This window comes from Labrus mixtus, chromosome 3 (genome assembly GCF_963584025.1).
Source record: "Labrus mixtus chromosome 3, fLabMix1.1, whole genome shotgun sequence".
In the NCBI taxonomy this organism is placed as follows: Eukaryota; Metazoa; Chordata; class Actinopteri; order Labriformes; family Labridae; genus Labrus; species Labrus mixtus.
Window position 1 is genome coordinate 12,471,743 of NC_083614.1, and position 13,122 is coordinate 12,484,864.

Here is a 13,122-nt window from a genome sequence, read left to right on the forward strand (position 1 = left end):
TCAATTTTATAAAACATTAAGGGGATGAAGATCAATTTTAGATGCATTTTGGTAAACAATGTCGGCGTAGTCTATTATTGGTAGTATGAGTTGTGAGTCAAGTTTCTTTTTAACATTTAATGTGAAGCAATGTCTGCAGCAGTATGGGAAAAAAGAGACTCCATGGGTAATTCCTCAGGCAAGTTAGGAAATAATGAGACAACACTTTTTCAAGAAAAATTTCCACAGGTCCGCGGTCTACATTTTTTCATGAATTTTTCGATAGATCCGAGGTCAACATATTTTCATGAAAATTTCGGGGAGGTCTGCGGTAAACATTTTGTCATGAATAACTGAAATTTTTTCATGAAACATTTTTGACAAATCCGCGGTCAACATATTTTCATGAAAATTTCCGACAGATCCGCGGTAAACATTTTGTCATGAATAATTGACATTTTTTCATGAACATTTACGATAACATTTTTTCATGAAAATTTTCAACATTTTTATAAAACGTTTTATAAAATCAAATTACAAAGTGTTTTATTTTATAAAACCAAAGAACAGAGTGTTTCATTTTATAAAACCAAAGGGCAAAGTGTTTTATTTTGTTAAACCAAAGAACAGAGTGTTTTATTTTACAAAACCAAAGTAAAGAAGTGCTTTATTTTGTAAAACCAAAGAACCAGGTGTTTTATTTTATAAAATCAAAGGACAGAGTGTTTTATTTTATAAAACCAAAGAACAAAGTGTTTATTTTATAAAACCAAAGAACAGAGGGTTTTATTTTATAAAACCAAAGAACAGAGGGTTTTATTTTATAAAACCAAAGGACAAAGTGTTTTATTTTATAAAACCAAAGAACAGAGGGTTTTATTTTATAAAACCAAAGAACAGAGGGTTTTATTTTATAAAACCAAAGAACAGAGGGTTTTATTTTATAAAACCAAAGAACAGAGGGTTTTATTTTATAAAACCAAAGGACAAAGTGTTTATTTTATAAAACCAAAGAACAGAGGGTTTTATTTTATAAAACCAAAGAACAGAGGGTTTTATTTTATAAAACCAAAGAACAGAGGGTTTTATTTTATAAAACCAAAGGACAAAGTGTTTTTGTTATTGATCCCAGGAAAGTTGTTTTAATTTTACAGCACAGATTTTGCAAAACAAAACACAAAATGTGAGATAAATTACATGCAAATGCGTAAAATAATGTAAAGATTGAATTGATTAAAAAAAAGATCAAATATTAGTCAAAATTAAGACACTTTGAAGTTGCTACCAATGATGGTCATTAATCAAAAAATAGGTTGATCATCGAGTTAAATTCTGTCTTTAGTGTGACTTTTAAATCCATTTTTACTACAGACATTACTAATGGAAAAAACGATTCTTACATTCCTTAAGTGGAAAAAGTGCGTAAAAAGATTTTACAATATGTTCTGTTGACCATCTCTTTGTTTGTTTCAGTGCTTTAAAAATGATGTGTTATTTAAATTGTAAATACATTTGTGCAATCCCTGAAAAGTTGCCAATTGTTCGTTATTTGAGGATGAGCCTTCATATTGTATGAAGTTATTATGTTTATATGTCTCTGTTTATCTCTTTCTGGGACTGGTGGTGACGGGAGGGTTGACTGTGGGAGTTATTTTGTTACTTATTTTTAGTAATTGTAAAAAAAACTAAGTTGTTTACAAAAAAAGAAGAAGAAGTTGGTGTGTTATGCATTGTTTACATGTCTTTATTCTGCCGGGCACCCTCTGATGGTGACTGGATGAACAGATCTGGATCTGTTCTCAAAAGAAACACAAAGTCCATTCAGCTTCACATTTCTCAAACATCCAAAAAACGGAGACGGCACCAAGAGTTTGTGTTTTGTTGTTGTTCCTGAAAAAAACAGAAAGTATAAAATATTCTCATATGTTCTGTATTTTTGGTAAACTTTACTTTTTTCCTGAATGTGATAAATTAAAATTGATGTATTCATACTGAATGTGTGTGTGTACATAGAGGACACAATCAGAGATGAATAGATGTGTAAATAAAACTTGAATTTAATATTTTAATTATTGTACCCCCCCCCCCCCCCCCCCATTAAAAACACATAAAATAACAAATACATAGAGAAATTAATTCATAGAAAAAAATAACAGATAAAAGTAACAGTCTTGAGTATTTTAATTTGCTTCTTATGTGTCTCTATGTTTATATTCATTCATCAAACTACATATTTACCTCTTTTTATTTTTCAGAGATTAAATTAAAATATTTAGAACATCAATTAAAGGAGAAATTAAATATGAAAGTATAAATAGGGAAAATGAAACAAAAATTAAAGAAATGTGAATACAATTATGTACGAAATATGAGTTAAAGATAAAAGTTGATCTCTAATAATTCATTTAATCTTTTTACAGTAATATTACTTTTGGTTCTTTTGATCCCATATTCATTTACTTTTTGAATATATTTGTTATTTTCTCTACATTCCTCTATATGTATTCAGGGTTATTTCTCAAATGTGATGTTGTTTTTATGAGCATACCTCCGATATAAAGACTTTCCGGTTTAGTTGAGCTCCAGGTGGAGGCAAAGGGTACTTTTTTCTGCTCTGACCAGGAGTCCACCTCCAGTTGAACGACTTCATGCTGTCTGGACACTGCAGGACAAAAACATAATGTCATATAATCTCCCCTTATAATCATCAGATTTTAGTAACAATGTCACTAAGAAGTGAAGTTACCTGTGACCAGGTGAAAGTTCCCGTCACAGAGGCTTTGAGGGGGAGTCACTGACAGACTCACAGTGTTCATCCCAGCTTTCAGGCTGACACCAACCTTCAAAAAAGTAACAAGCATAAAACATCAGAGGATGAAAAAGTGCACACATAAAAGTCTCATGTGAAAACAGATACATGTGTAAAAATAACTCAGCTAAAAGTAAAGGCCCTGACACACCAAGGAGACCGTCGGTCCGTCAGTGAGTGGTCGTCCCCCTAGTTTTTGCTGTGTTTTTTAAACTTTTTATCAGACATTATTCTCGATTAGAAGTACCTATATTACGAGTGTTGAGCGACAGCGGTGAGAAAATTGGCTTCTCGTAATCTCAACAATGGTTTATTTATCCGCGTTCTTCCTCGTCCTTTTCCAGTTTCCCCTTTTTGTAATGACGATTGCTGGCATGGAGAGTTATTTCCTCTCATGCATGTGCAGAACGTACATATATTTGGAGTGGTTGGCCGTCGGCTGCAGTCTTTGCGATGTGTTCTAGTGCAACTTTTTGGCCAAGACAAAAGGCGTCAGGCGGCCTTCGTCACCACTAGTGCTTGTCCGTCTGCTTGGTGTGTCAGGGCCTTTAAAATATTTATTTAGCTTCATTACTATATAATTTGTATGAAGTAAAGTTCTTCAGTCTGAAATGTGCTCACAGTCTCAGAGTAAATAAGTGTCTCTTTGAAGGACATTTCTAGCGATTGTTTGTGTGCAAAGCTAACTGAAGCTCACCTCCTGAGACTATTAAACCCAAATCATTGTAACTCCAAACTGAAACAAAACTAACATTTAAGGCTTACTCTGCCACATTTAGAGCAGATATTCAGACAAAAACAAATGCTTTCTTTGGACACCCCTCCTTCATCCCTCAGCTCCCTCCATACCTCCACACTTCCCCTGCCCCTCCCTTCCTGTCTCATGTTGAAGACGGAGATTAACATCTGAAAACAAGATTATGCGATCAATTTTAAGTGACGATAAGCATTCAGTTAGTACTATGTATTTGTCATTTTAGGCCAAAGAAAATCTTTTCTTCGGTTTGTAGAGTCTGTTGATTTTCCGGTTGTACTCATGGGATGAGACTCTGTTATATTGTCCCTAGACACATCGTCGCTGAGTGGGCTGTGCTGTATCTCTTCCCTCACTTCGTATCAGGTCTAAAGTTTAGAGAGGTAGGGGTTCATGTGAAAATAACATGTCTGAAAAATGTTTGAGCCTCTGAAACATAAACGCGCTGAAGGAAGCACCCCTCCCATCAGTGTGAACACAGAGCTCGGAACAACAAACCCAGAGGGAGTTTGATTTCACTCTATTTATTAGACTGAACTGCTAATACTACACATACTTTTACCATTATTATTGATATTGTAGCTATAAATGTATCTTATTCATTGTTGTTGTTGATGTTCTGTCTCTATCCGTCTCTCTCTTCCTGCACCTCCCTCTCTCCCATCTCAACCCCAACACAGTTTCGGCAGATGGCTGTTCAACATAAGTCTGATTCTGTTTGAGGTTTTTGATTCTTAAAGGCCATTTTTGCTTGCCACTGTTACTTTGCTAAAAGTTACTTAGTGTTTTGCTCATGATGGAATAATGTTGGTTCTTTGTAGATAATAAAACGAAGAGTACGGTCTAGACCTACTCTTCTGTAAAGTGTCATGAGATCACATTTGTTTTCAGTTATTGATTGATTGGTTGATTTATTGATTTGTTGATTTGTTGATTGATTGATTGATTGATTGATTGATTCATTCATTCATTCATTCATTCATTGATTCGTTTGTTCGTTCGTTCGTTGATTGATTGATTGATTGACTCTCTTGCTGGGAAGTCATCACTCCACTATACTTTTACATTGGGTATATTTGATAATCAGAATGATGCATAACCTTATCGACTTGAATTTCTTCAATAAAAGTTTCACCTTGTTTTCGATCAGGAACACATCAAAGCTGGACTTGTGACTGGAAACGTGGAAGAGAAGACCTGTCAGGTGTTCAGGTCGCAGCTCGAAGCTCAAAACAAACTGAGAGCTTAGAGTGAAGAAATGATCTAAAACAGAAATATAGCTCATTATGTTTAGGTTAACTGCTTGTTCTTTGTGTTTAGATACATCCGCGTGACGGACTGTATAAAAAGATGGACGTCATGCAAGCTTGTAGAAAATGTGAAGCCAAAAGACTTGGAGCTACCCATACAGACTGGCTGTAGTCTAGGTCAAAATTTCCACCCTGTCCATGTTAACTGAAAAGACATGTGGTGAACTATAAAATCAAAATATACGTTAAATACATTTTTCCTAAACATGGTTTCTATCTTTATAGTTAATTCTTATCATGCTGATTTATGTTCAATTGTTAATTTTTCTCAGAATATTGGTTAAAATGTGTAATGTGATCCTTTAAAAAGGAGCCGATGTTATCATAGCCGTTTTCACATATGCACTCTGGATAATATCTAGATAATTACAGGAGGACTGCTCCGGAGATTCTCCCAACCTAGTCGTTCACATATGCTCCTCACAGCGGGGGACTTTCCCTGTCAGAGGGGAGGGGGGGCGGGGGATTTCCTGAGGTAAGACGTGACGTAAATAAACAACGCGGAAGTAGCGTCCGAAGCAACAGAGTCTGTTACACGACGTTATAATGAGAATATTTGCCTTTATATCAATGCTATGTGTAGTCCAATGGAATGACAACATCAACAAAAGAGCGGAGAACAACATACTGACGAACAGAAAACATAATGCAGCTGTTTAATTACGTGCACGGAGATCGTAGTGGTCGCGTGCAGACACTTTAGGCAGTCACTGTATATAAACGTCACTCGGGTCCCATTGGCTCGAATTGAAATCTCTGGAGTATATGCTGCCGCATTCAGACATCAGCTCACTCAGATTTTCTGCGGATAAAATACTAGGGGTCTGGCCGGAGAAACTCCAGGTAAAGTCTGCGCGAAAAATGCGGCTGTTTGCGTTCACACATTGCCTTTTCAGGAGATTTCCGTATGTGTGAAAAGGGTTAATGTTTGACAGCTCTGTTGACAAATGCAGCTCCTGCAGCACGAGATTATCAGAGTAGAGGAGGGATGGTGAGAGGAAACACGATGAACACTAACACAAGAGGCATTAAAGAGGCTATATGTAACTTACAAAAATACTGAGTTTGTAGCAAGGGAAGAGGAAATGGAAACTTGTCGTCCATCTTTACATGCAGTCAATGCATCGAGATCTATGAAACCTTTCAAACCTTTCACAATGTGACCTCCACCAAAGTAAGTCCCCGTTTCTGTGAGCATGTCAGGGCAGGGTAAAGTTCTGTGTCTTCCCTCAGGCTCCCCGACTGCTTCCTCGTTCATTTTAAAATCCTGCACACACCCGATCACACTGTTCGTGGGAATACTGTGACCCTGAGGGAGGACAAGGGGAGACAAGAGAAAAAATAAACTGAAAACATGTGACGAAGCTGCTAAATATCTGGCTGAGGCTTGATACAGACCTTTGTGGCTCTGCCTGTTGGGTCACCTCCCAGGTAAACAGGGTTCATCAGGTCTAATGATGATCCCTCGTTGTTTGGCAGAAGTCCATCGGTGACACGGACTCCGTCGACCAGTAGGTGGAAAGATCTCCTCTCCACACTGAAATCCACCTGCACACACACACACACACACACACACACACACACACACACACGTGCGCACGCACACATACAGACAAGCTGTCACACTTTAGGTTGGCCACACGCTAGACAATTTTCAAATCTTATTCTGAGTATAAGACGTCGGAAACCAGAGACATAAGTACAGTTTTAATCGCTCGACCAACGCTCTTTCTATGTAAAAGTGCTGCGGTGTAGCTTTAAGTGCCAGCTTAGCTAGCTAGCTATCTGAAGTTCATTGTCACTGACAGGAATAATTAGCTTAGCTCCAAACTTAAAGTTGTTCTAAATGCAAACTTGTGATATTGGAAACCTTACGCATGCAGAAAGAAAAACTCACTCTGTGCCAGTCCCCATCATTGCTCTTCTTGTTGTGCTGAATGATCCTGTCATGTCCGAGGGACATCTTGACTTTTCCGTTTGCCACATACAGAGCCAGCAGAGGGACGACTCCTCGCCCCGCAACATGAAGGATCAGACCTTTGTATGACTTCGTCTTTATGTTAAAAGAGAAATGAGGCCTGAGACACACAAGAAGGAAAGTCTTATTTAATGTTCATGTGGACCAAGAAATAATTAAGACAGGTTTTAATTAGACATCATATTGTTTTTTTTACTTTTTGCTATTTTTTGACTACTTATATTCCTGTTTTTTGAGCTGTTGTAACAAAAAAATGTCCCCCAATGTGGGATCGATAAAGTTTATCTTAATCTTTATCTTTACTCATAACCAAGGATGTCAAACAAACAACAGCTTTTCAGATCAACACTGTCATATTGTTGAACAGACCAATGTGTTTGGATCTTTGTAAATGACTACCGTTACCTATAGTTAAGGTCCTGTTGTGGCAGAGTGTAGCTAAGCCAGCTGTGGTCATCGAGGAGCTGGTATTCTGCCCACGGTGCAGATGGAGATCTACACCGACTGCCTGCTGGAACTGGAGTCTGACAAAGAACAGAGACACATCTTGCATCTATAGGTCATAGGACAGTGGATAGAGAAGGCAATCTGGGAGAGAGAGTGGGGGACGACATCAAGGAAAGGAGCCATGGTCGTACTTGATCCAGGTCCCTTCTGCACCAGCTAAATGTAAGTTGTGTCTGGTTCTGGTGTAAAGTCTACATTAGAATGGAATTGTCCAAACTTTTCTCCCCCATACGTTGCCCCTGCTTGGAGGACTATAGCGTCTTTACATGGGGTGAAACCCTAACTGCTAGGCCATCGACGACCCATGCATCTATATCTAAATATACAAGCAGCAGGATAATTATTGTGGAGCTGTGGAGTTTATAGCTTATTTCACTTACAGGTTTGTGGTTCTGCAGCCTTTTAAATATGTGATCTGGTAAGATCTGATTGTGTGGTGGAAGGTGAAGATCGCACCAGCCGAGGACAACATCTTTAGATAGTGAGAGTAAGCTCAGATCAGCAGGAATAAAACTCTTCTCAGGCCTGTAAGATGTTGATAAATCAGAAATTCATGTCAACATAGGACACTAGGACAAACATCTGGAGTATCTTTTGCAAAATGAAAAATGTAAATATATGTTTCCAAACCTCTGTGTGTAAAGATTAGCAATGCAGCTTTTGAATTTTCCTATTTTCAGAGTTTGGTCTTCTTCCCTGTCATGGGTCATTTGTCTCTGAATCACTTTTATATTATCCATGATGAGCTCCAGTCTAAGAAGAGAACCCAGAAAAGCTTCACTTATGTGCAGTTTTTACATAAAATCTCTATAAAGGTAGATGTCTCTGCAGAAGGAGGGCACGTCTTACCCATTGGTCCTCCTCACTGCAGACAGGTAGTGCCACTTTCCATCATTATACATTTTATCTGACCTCAAGGTGTAATTATCACTACTAAATACTATATAACCATTATCCAGGGACAGCTGCAGGTCATGGACAGAGGTTGAGCCCTGCAGGAGATCAGACAGTATTAATAAATTATCTTAATCTTTAGTCTTTTGATTCTTATTTAAAACTGGGAGTGAGGCCTGCAGGTTCACCTGAGAGCTGCTCCTGAGAAGAGAACCGTGTGTGTCTGTTGTCCAGAAGCTCACAGAGACTGTAAGCGGCAGTTTGTCCCAATCAAACAGAGAGTCAGCAGACAGTGCTGAATATAACGTAGCTGCATGGACTCCCTGCACAAACAAAACATATGTGTCAGATTCATATATCTAAATTATGTGGTGTTAATTACTGTTAACTCAAAATATACTTTTTTTGCTTGCTAAGCTGCCTCTTATTTTTGAGTCTCCAAGCAGAAATTTAAAACATGTTTATTATTTTTTCCTAATGACTGATGTGTCCAATAGTCTATATTTCTAATGACCCATGTTCTCATGTTATGCCAAAAGTATTTTTCTCCAGGGCTCTCACTTTTTAAAGTGGCCTTATTTCCAGTTTCTTAAATTTCCAAGGACCTATGCTTTCAAGGTAGCAATGTAAGTGTTCCCAGTGAACTACAATCCCTTAGTTCTTAAAGGGATACTTCACCCGTTGAAACTTGAATCTGTATTGACATTGGATCATACATGTAGTAGAAATGTGAAATAAATGTTGAAGTTGGTGCCTTCTTGCCTGTGAAAAGGCAGAAAGTGTATTTTAGGCTCATGTGGATGAAGGACACCAACTCCCAGAATGCACATCACCGTAGGCCACTCCCACTAAGGTCCTATTTACAGACATTTACTACAACACATACGGCCGTTTCCTCAACAGACTCTATGTCTGTGTCATTGGCAAACAGTGAGATCACCAACACCACCAGTCTGCCCCGGGCTCCTCGTCCTCACCGCCGCTGACATGCAGGAGGCAGTAGCCGCCTCGCCGCTATATTGCAGCTCGTAGAGATCGCCACGAACATCCGATTCAAGCACAAGACCTTCAAAATCCCCTTCATTAATATCAGTTTGAAGTTGAAACATAATTTTTTTTGGCCATTATCGGTTCTTATCAGCTTTCTCCATAGAGTCTGTTAGCAAAGCTACCAAGAAATATGGCGGACGTTAAGTTTCGATTCTAGGAGTGAGGTCCCACTCACTGATCTGTGATAGGTCTGTAGCTTCAGTGGTCGAAAACATGAGGAACTAGCGATGTAGTTTCACCCCCGCTAACCACAGCAGCCGCCGATGACGCAAAATTACGATTTTTGCTCCATCGGAGGCTCCTTTTGCAGACAAGAAATAAAAAGATTTCCTGTCTCAGGGGAAAATGAGGGCTAGATGCACAACCATTCAAAAATACTACCATGTTTCTAATGATACAAAGCTTAATGCAAATGGGTGAAGTATCCCTTTAATTGAGTTCTTAATGTACCTTGTTTCAAGGGTCCTAATGTCCCATTGTCCTGTTCCAAGGGCCCTAATTTTATAATGTCCCAAGTCCCCAGGATCCTTTCTTCCAAGTATGCCAAGTTCCCTGGGTCCTATTTTCCATGAATCCCACCTGCCAGGGCACTTTGTTATCAATTCATGATGTTTCCAAGGTCTTAACTCTCTAGTCCTATGTTTTTCTGGGTCATATCTTCCTAGGTTCCTTAATTGATATATACTAATGCCATAAAGGTATATGTTCCCTAGGTCCTATGTAGCCATGGGTTTGATCTTCTGATCTTATGAGCCCTGAATCCTAAGTCTGTGCAAGAGGTTTTTTTGTAGGTCTTGATGTTGTACCATACCACTTTTTGTCCATGTAGGTCGAAGTACCTCTACCCCTCTTTGAAAATTTCAAGGGGGGTGCTATAGAGCCTTTTTCAAAATTTGTGTATGAGACCAATAAAAAATCATGTTTTGTTAACAGGCCTGATGCGCATGCCAAATTTGGTCAGTTTTGGGGCATGTTCAAGACCCCAAAATTGTAATTCATTCGGAATAAAATATTCATTCATATAATTCCTTGCGTTCCAATAGGGTCCTCGCTCAGAGGTCTCTGCTCAGGCCCTGATAAACATTGTCTGTCCAATAGGGTTTCTCACACCAACTTGGTGCTCTGGCCCTATCAAGGGATAAGTAAACATGGTAATGTAGGAATGACCTGCTGCAGCCCTCCTTGTTTTAGTATGACTGATAGCTAAAGTAAGAAACATTTAGGTCAATATGGAAGAATCAAAGGATTCTGTGTAAAACATGAAAGGTAATGTTCTGCAGCCATGTGTTCTGTTTTCTAAGGTTACCAGTAATGCGGCTGGACATCCATTACTGACACCAATCGTCTGGTCGTACTCGATGATCTGAGCATCTGCTGACAGTTGATCCACACATCCTCTCAGCGGGGGGGCTGTGATGTTGTTTCTGAGATTCAAACAAAGACAGGAAACTGTACAGAAGGCTTACGTGATGAGCCAAACCTGTGCTTGTTACTGTTCTCTTACCTCTGCCTGAGCTGATCTGATAAACCCCCAATGTAATAACTCCTGTAGTTTGTTTGAGTATGATCTGTCGAGATCTTCTTCAGTCCAAAGTGCACAATAAACTTAGTTCCAATAGTGATGGCCAATGATAAATCCTGAAAGGAGGACAAATGGTGTTAAATGATCAGTTTATGAATTAACATTTGAATTCAGAAAGTTTGCACATCTCGATATATATTTCAGAACATCTTACGAAAAGAGACACTTTTTGATCACTCTGAACTCGGATCTCTCGACCTGCTTGCTGCCCTTGAAGTACCAGGAAACCTCTCTCCACAGAGAGACAGAAAAATGAGTCCTGCGACAGAAAAAACACAAATTCTCCTTTGACGTATTATATTTGATTCGTCATGCATTAAAGTTTTATCAGGAACTATGAATCATAGTAAATATCATACTTGATTCCCGATATAGAATATTAGGGCGTTTGTCTCTCTGCTGTTTGTGTGAAATCTGAACAGTCGTTTCTTTATCTTGTCCGGCTCCTTTATGAACGCCAGGCGGTAACCTGTTCCCTCATAATAATCAGATACCTCCGTCTGGGGAATCCTAAACATGTAAAGAATGTTTTCATCAGTAAAGGTTTGATTTGTCTCCTTGAACTATGAAAAGATGTTTATTAAAGGTCTGTGCTTACTTCACAGCAGTTTGCTTTGCTTCCAGATTAACTGCATGCTTGTAGTTGAACAGAGAAACAGCAAAGCCATTGATGTAGGAGAGTTTAATCGCTCCTCTGAACTTGGGGTAGTGCAGCTCCACTGGAGGCTGAATGAATCAAAGGATATGAAGATGCAGAACATGTAAATACACTAGTGCTATAAGATTATTCACTCAGGAGTTCTATGATTGCTCAGATTTCTGCTTTAGTTATGAATGTCCCAATTTTTTTTGAGGACCACATCCTTGAATAAATAGGCTAACACCATCAACCTCCTTCTGCAATCTGTCCCACAAAATTATGACAAAATCTCATGGCATGATCTTGAGATCACCAATAAATATTTTTTTGTTATCTCGAGGGAAGAACCTTTGTTTCAAGGTGAATTAAAGCCTCAACAGTTCTCTTTAAGGCCCCCCTCCCCACATGCTCACTTTCTTCTTATTGGCCAGTTCTTTGGAAGCAGATCGCTGCAGGGCTGCCAGGGGAGGGCTGCTCTCCAGCTCTGGGAGAAGCCTGCGTTGCAACGGCTAATGTAGAGGCTTGCTGTCTGGTTGTTAAAAGTACTAAATGCTTTAACAGTCTTTTGGCCTAGTTATCAAAATATTGACAAATCACGGAAACCTTTATTTATTTTATTTTTACCATGCCAAGCTGATTAAGCATTCTACTCAGCCGAAGCTCATGATAGTGTTTGGTCTTATGGTTTTACACAAAGTCATGCTGGTAATACATTTTCAATTTATACAAGTATTTTCCTGAAATAGGTATTATTTTGTTTCTCAAAGTTTTGAAATGAAATACATGTGGCAGTGATGAAATAACAACAGTGACAGGTTACCTTGAAGTTCTGAGGATATCCACCTACGTAGAAAACCACCCCGTTAGGATCTAGTTGTAGGACTCTGGTCGTCGTGTTTGGCCGGTGGCGTTTAGGAGAGACGATCAAAGGTTTCTGTGACATGATCTTCTGCGTGATGTTTACTTCAGCATCTTGGTAAACTCTGCAGAGATGATTTGTGAAATATGAAGGCTATGATTTCTCAAAAGAAACGGTCATACCTTACAAATATCTGCCGTGAGTCTGGAGTACCTGTGGAAGAGGACCCGGTCAAACTCTAACTTCTCGTTGGTGGTTTCTGTTATTTGATTGGTTTCCACCTCATGCACAACTCCACCCAACTGATAGACACAAACCAACACTTTGTTTTGGATTGCCATCCCAATGTAGTCTCCAGAACCCTGAGGAAAACAAAAAACTGTGACACATAAATCCGAATAAACAGTGACATGCCAAGTCCTTTTTAAATAATAGTTATCAGATGACCGTTAAACTAGAAATATTTAAATGATTCTGTATTTTTATTTCAAAGTCGCACTCACATTCTGACTGCCCAGGTAGAAAACAAAGAAGCTGTGATCTCTGTGTTTATCCTGACGTCGTCTACGTCTTTTGTCGGCGTTGGAGGGATGGTTTGGGTGGAGATTGAGAAGCAGATCGACTGCTGTAAACGCTCTTATGTCTTCAAGGTTTTTTGGAGCATGAAGCTCAACGTGGCTCTTTCCGTTGAAGGTGGTCGCAACTGGGAGCTGTTACAAGTTGGTAGAGTTAGAAAGAGATGTGGAGTTATCCAGGTTTT

The 13,122-nt window shown here is 38.9% G+C and overlaps 1 protein-coding gene across 2 annotated transcripts in view; it reads right to left on the reverse strand.

Moving 5' to 3' along the window:
- Window positions 1–1,702: 1,702 nt before the first annotated feature.
- Window positions 1,703–13,122, reverse strand: part of lama3 (laminin, alpha 3) — a 20,323-nt gene continuing 8,903 nt past the window's right edge. For both annotated transcript variants that reach the window (XM_061031552.1, XM_061031559.1), the window contains 20 exons: window positions 12,866–13,072; window positions 12,576–12,724; window positions 12,324–12,486; window positions 11,462–11,589; window positions 11,223–11,373; window positions 11,018–11,122; window positions 10,786–10,919; window positions 10,588–10,705; window positions 8,420–8,554; window positions 8,187–8,329; window positions 7,968–8,090; window positions 7,718–7,862; window positions 7,236–7,354; window positions 6,750–6,930; window positions 6,251–6,400; window positions 6,002–6,161; window positions 4,678–4,805; window positions 2,726–2,819; window positions 2,528–2,641; window positions 1,703–1,869 (listed from right to left, as the gene is read on the reverse strand). In XM_061031552.1, coding sequence (XP_060887535.1) covers window positions 1,724–1,869; window positions 2,528–2,641; window positions 2,726–2,819; window positions 4,678–4,805; window positions 6,002–6,161; window positions 6,251–6,400; window positions 6,750–6,930; window positions 7,236–7,354; window positions 7,718–7,862; window positions 7,968–8,090; window positions 8,187–8,329; window positions 8,420–8,554; window positions 10,588–10,705; window positions 10,786–10,919; window positions 11,018–11,122; window positions 11,223–11,373; window positions 11,462–11,589; window positions 12,324–12,486; window positions 12,576–12,724; window positions 12,866–13,072 — 2,793 coding nt within the window. In that variant the 3' untranslated portion in view covers window positions 1,703–1,723. The remainder of the gene's footprint in view (window positions 1,870–2,527; window positions 2,642–2,725; window positions 2,820–4,677; window positions 4,806–6,001; window positions 6,162–6,250; window positions 6,401–6,749; window positions 6,931–7,235; window positions 7,355–7,717; window positions 7,863–7,967; window positions 8,091–8,186; window positions 8,330–8,419; window positions 8,555–10,587; window positions 10,706–10,785; window positions 10,920–11,017; window positions 11,123–11,222; window positions 11,374–11,461; window positions 11,590–12,323; window positions 12,487–12,575; window positions 12,725–12,865; window positions 13,073–13,122) is intronic.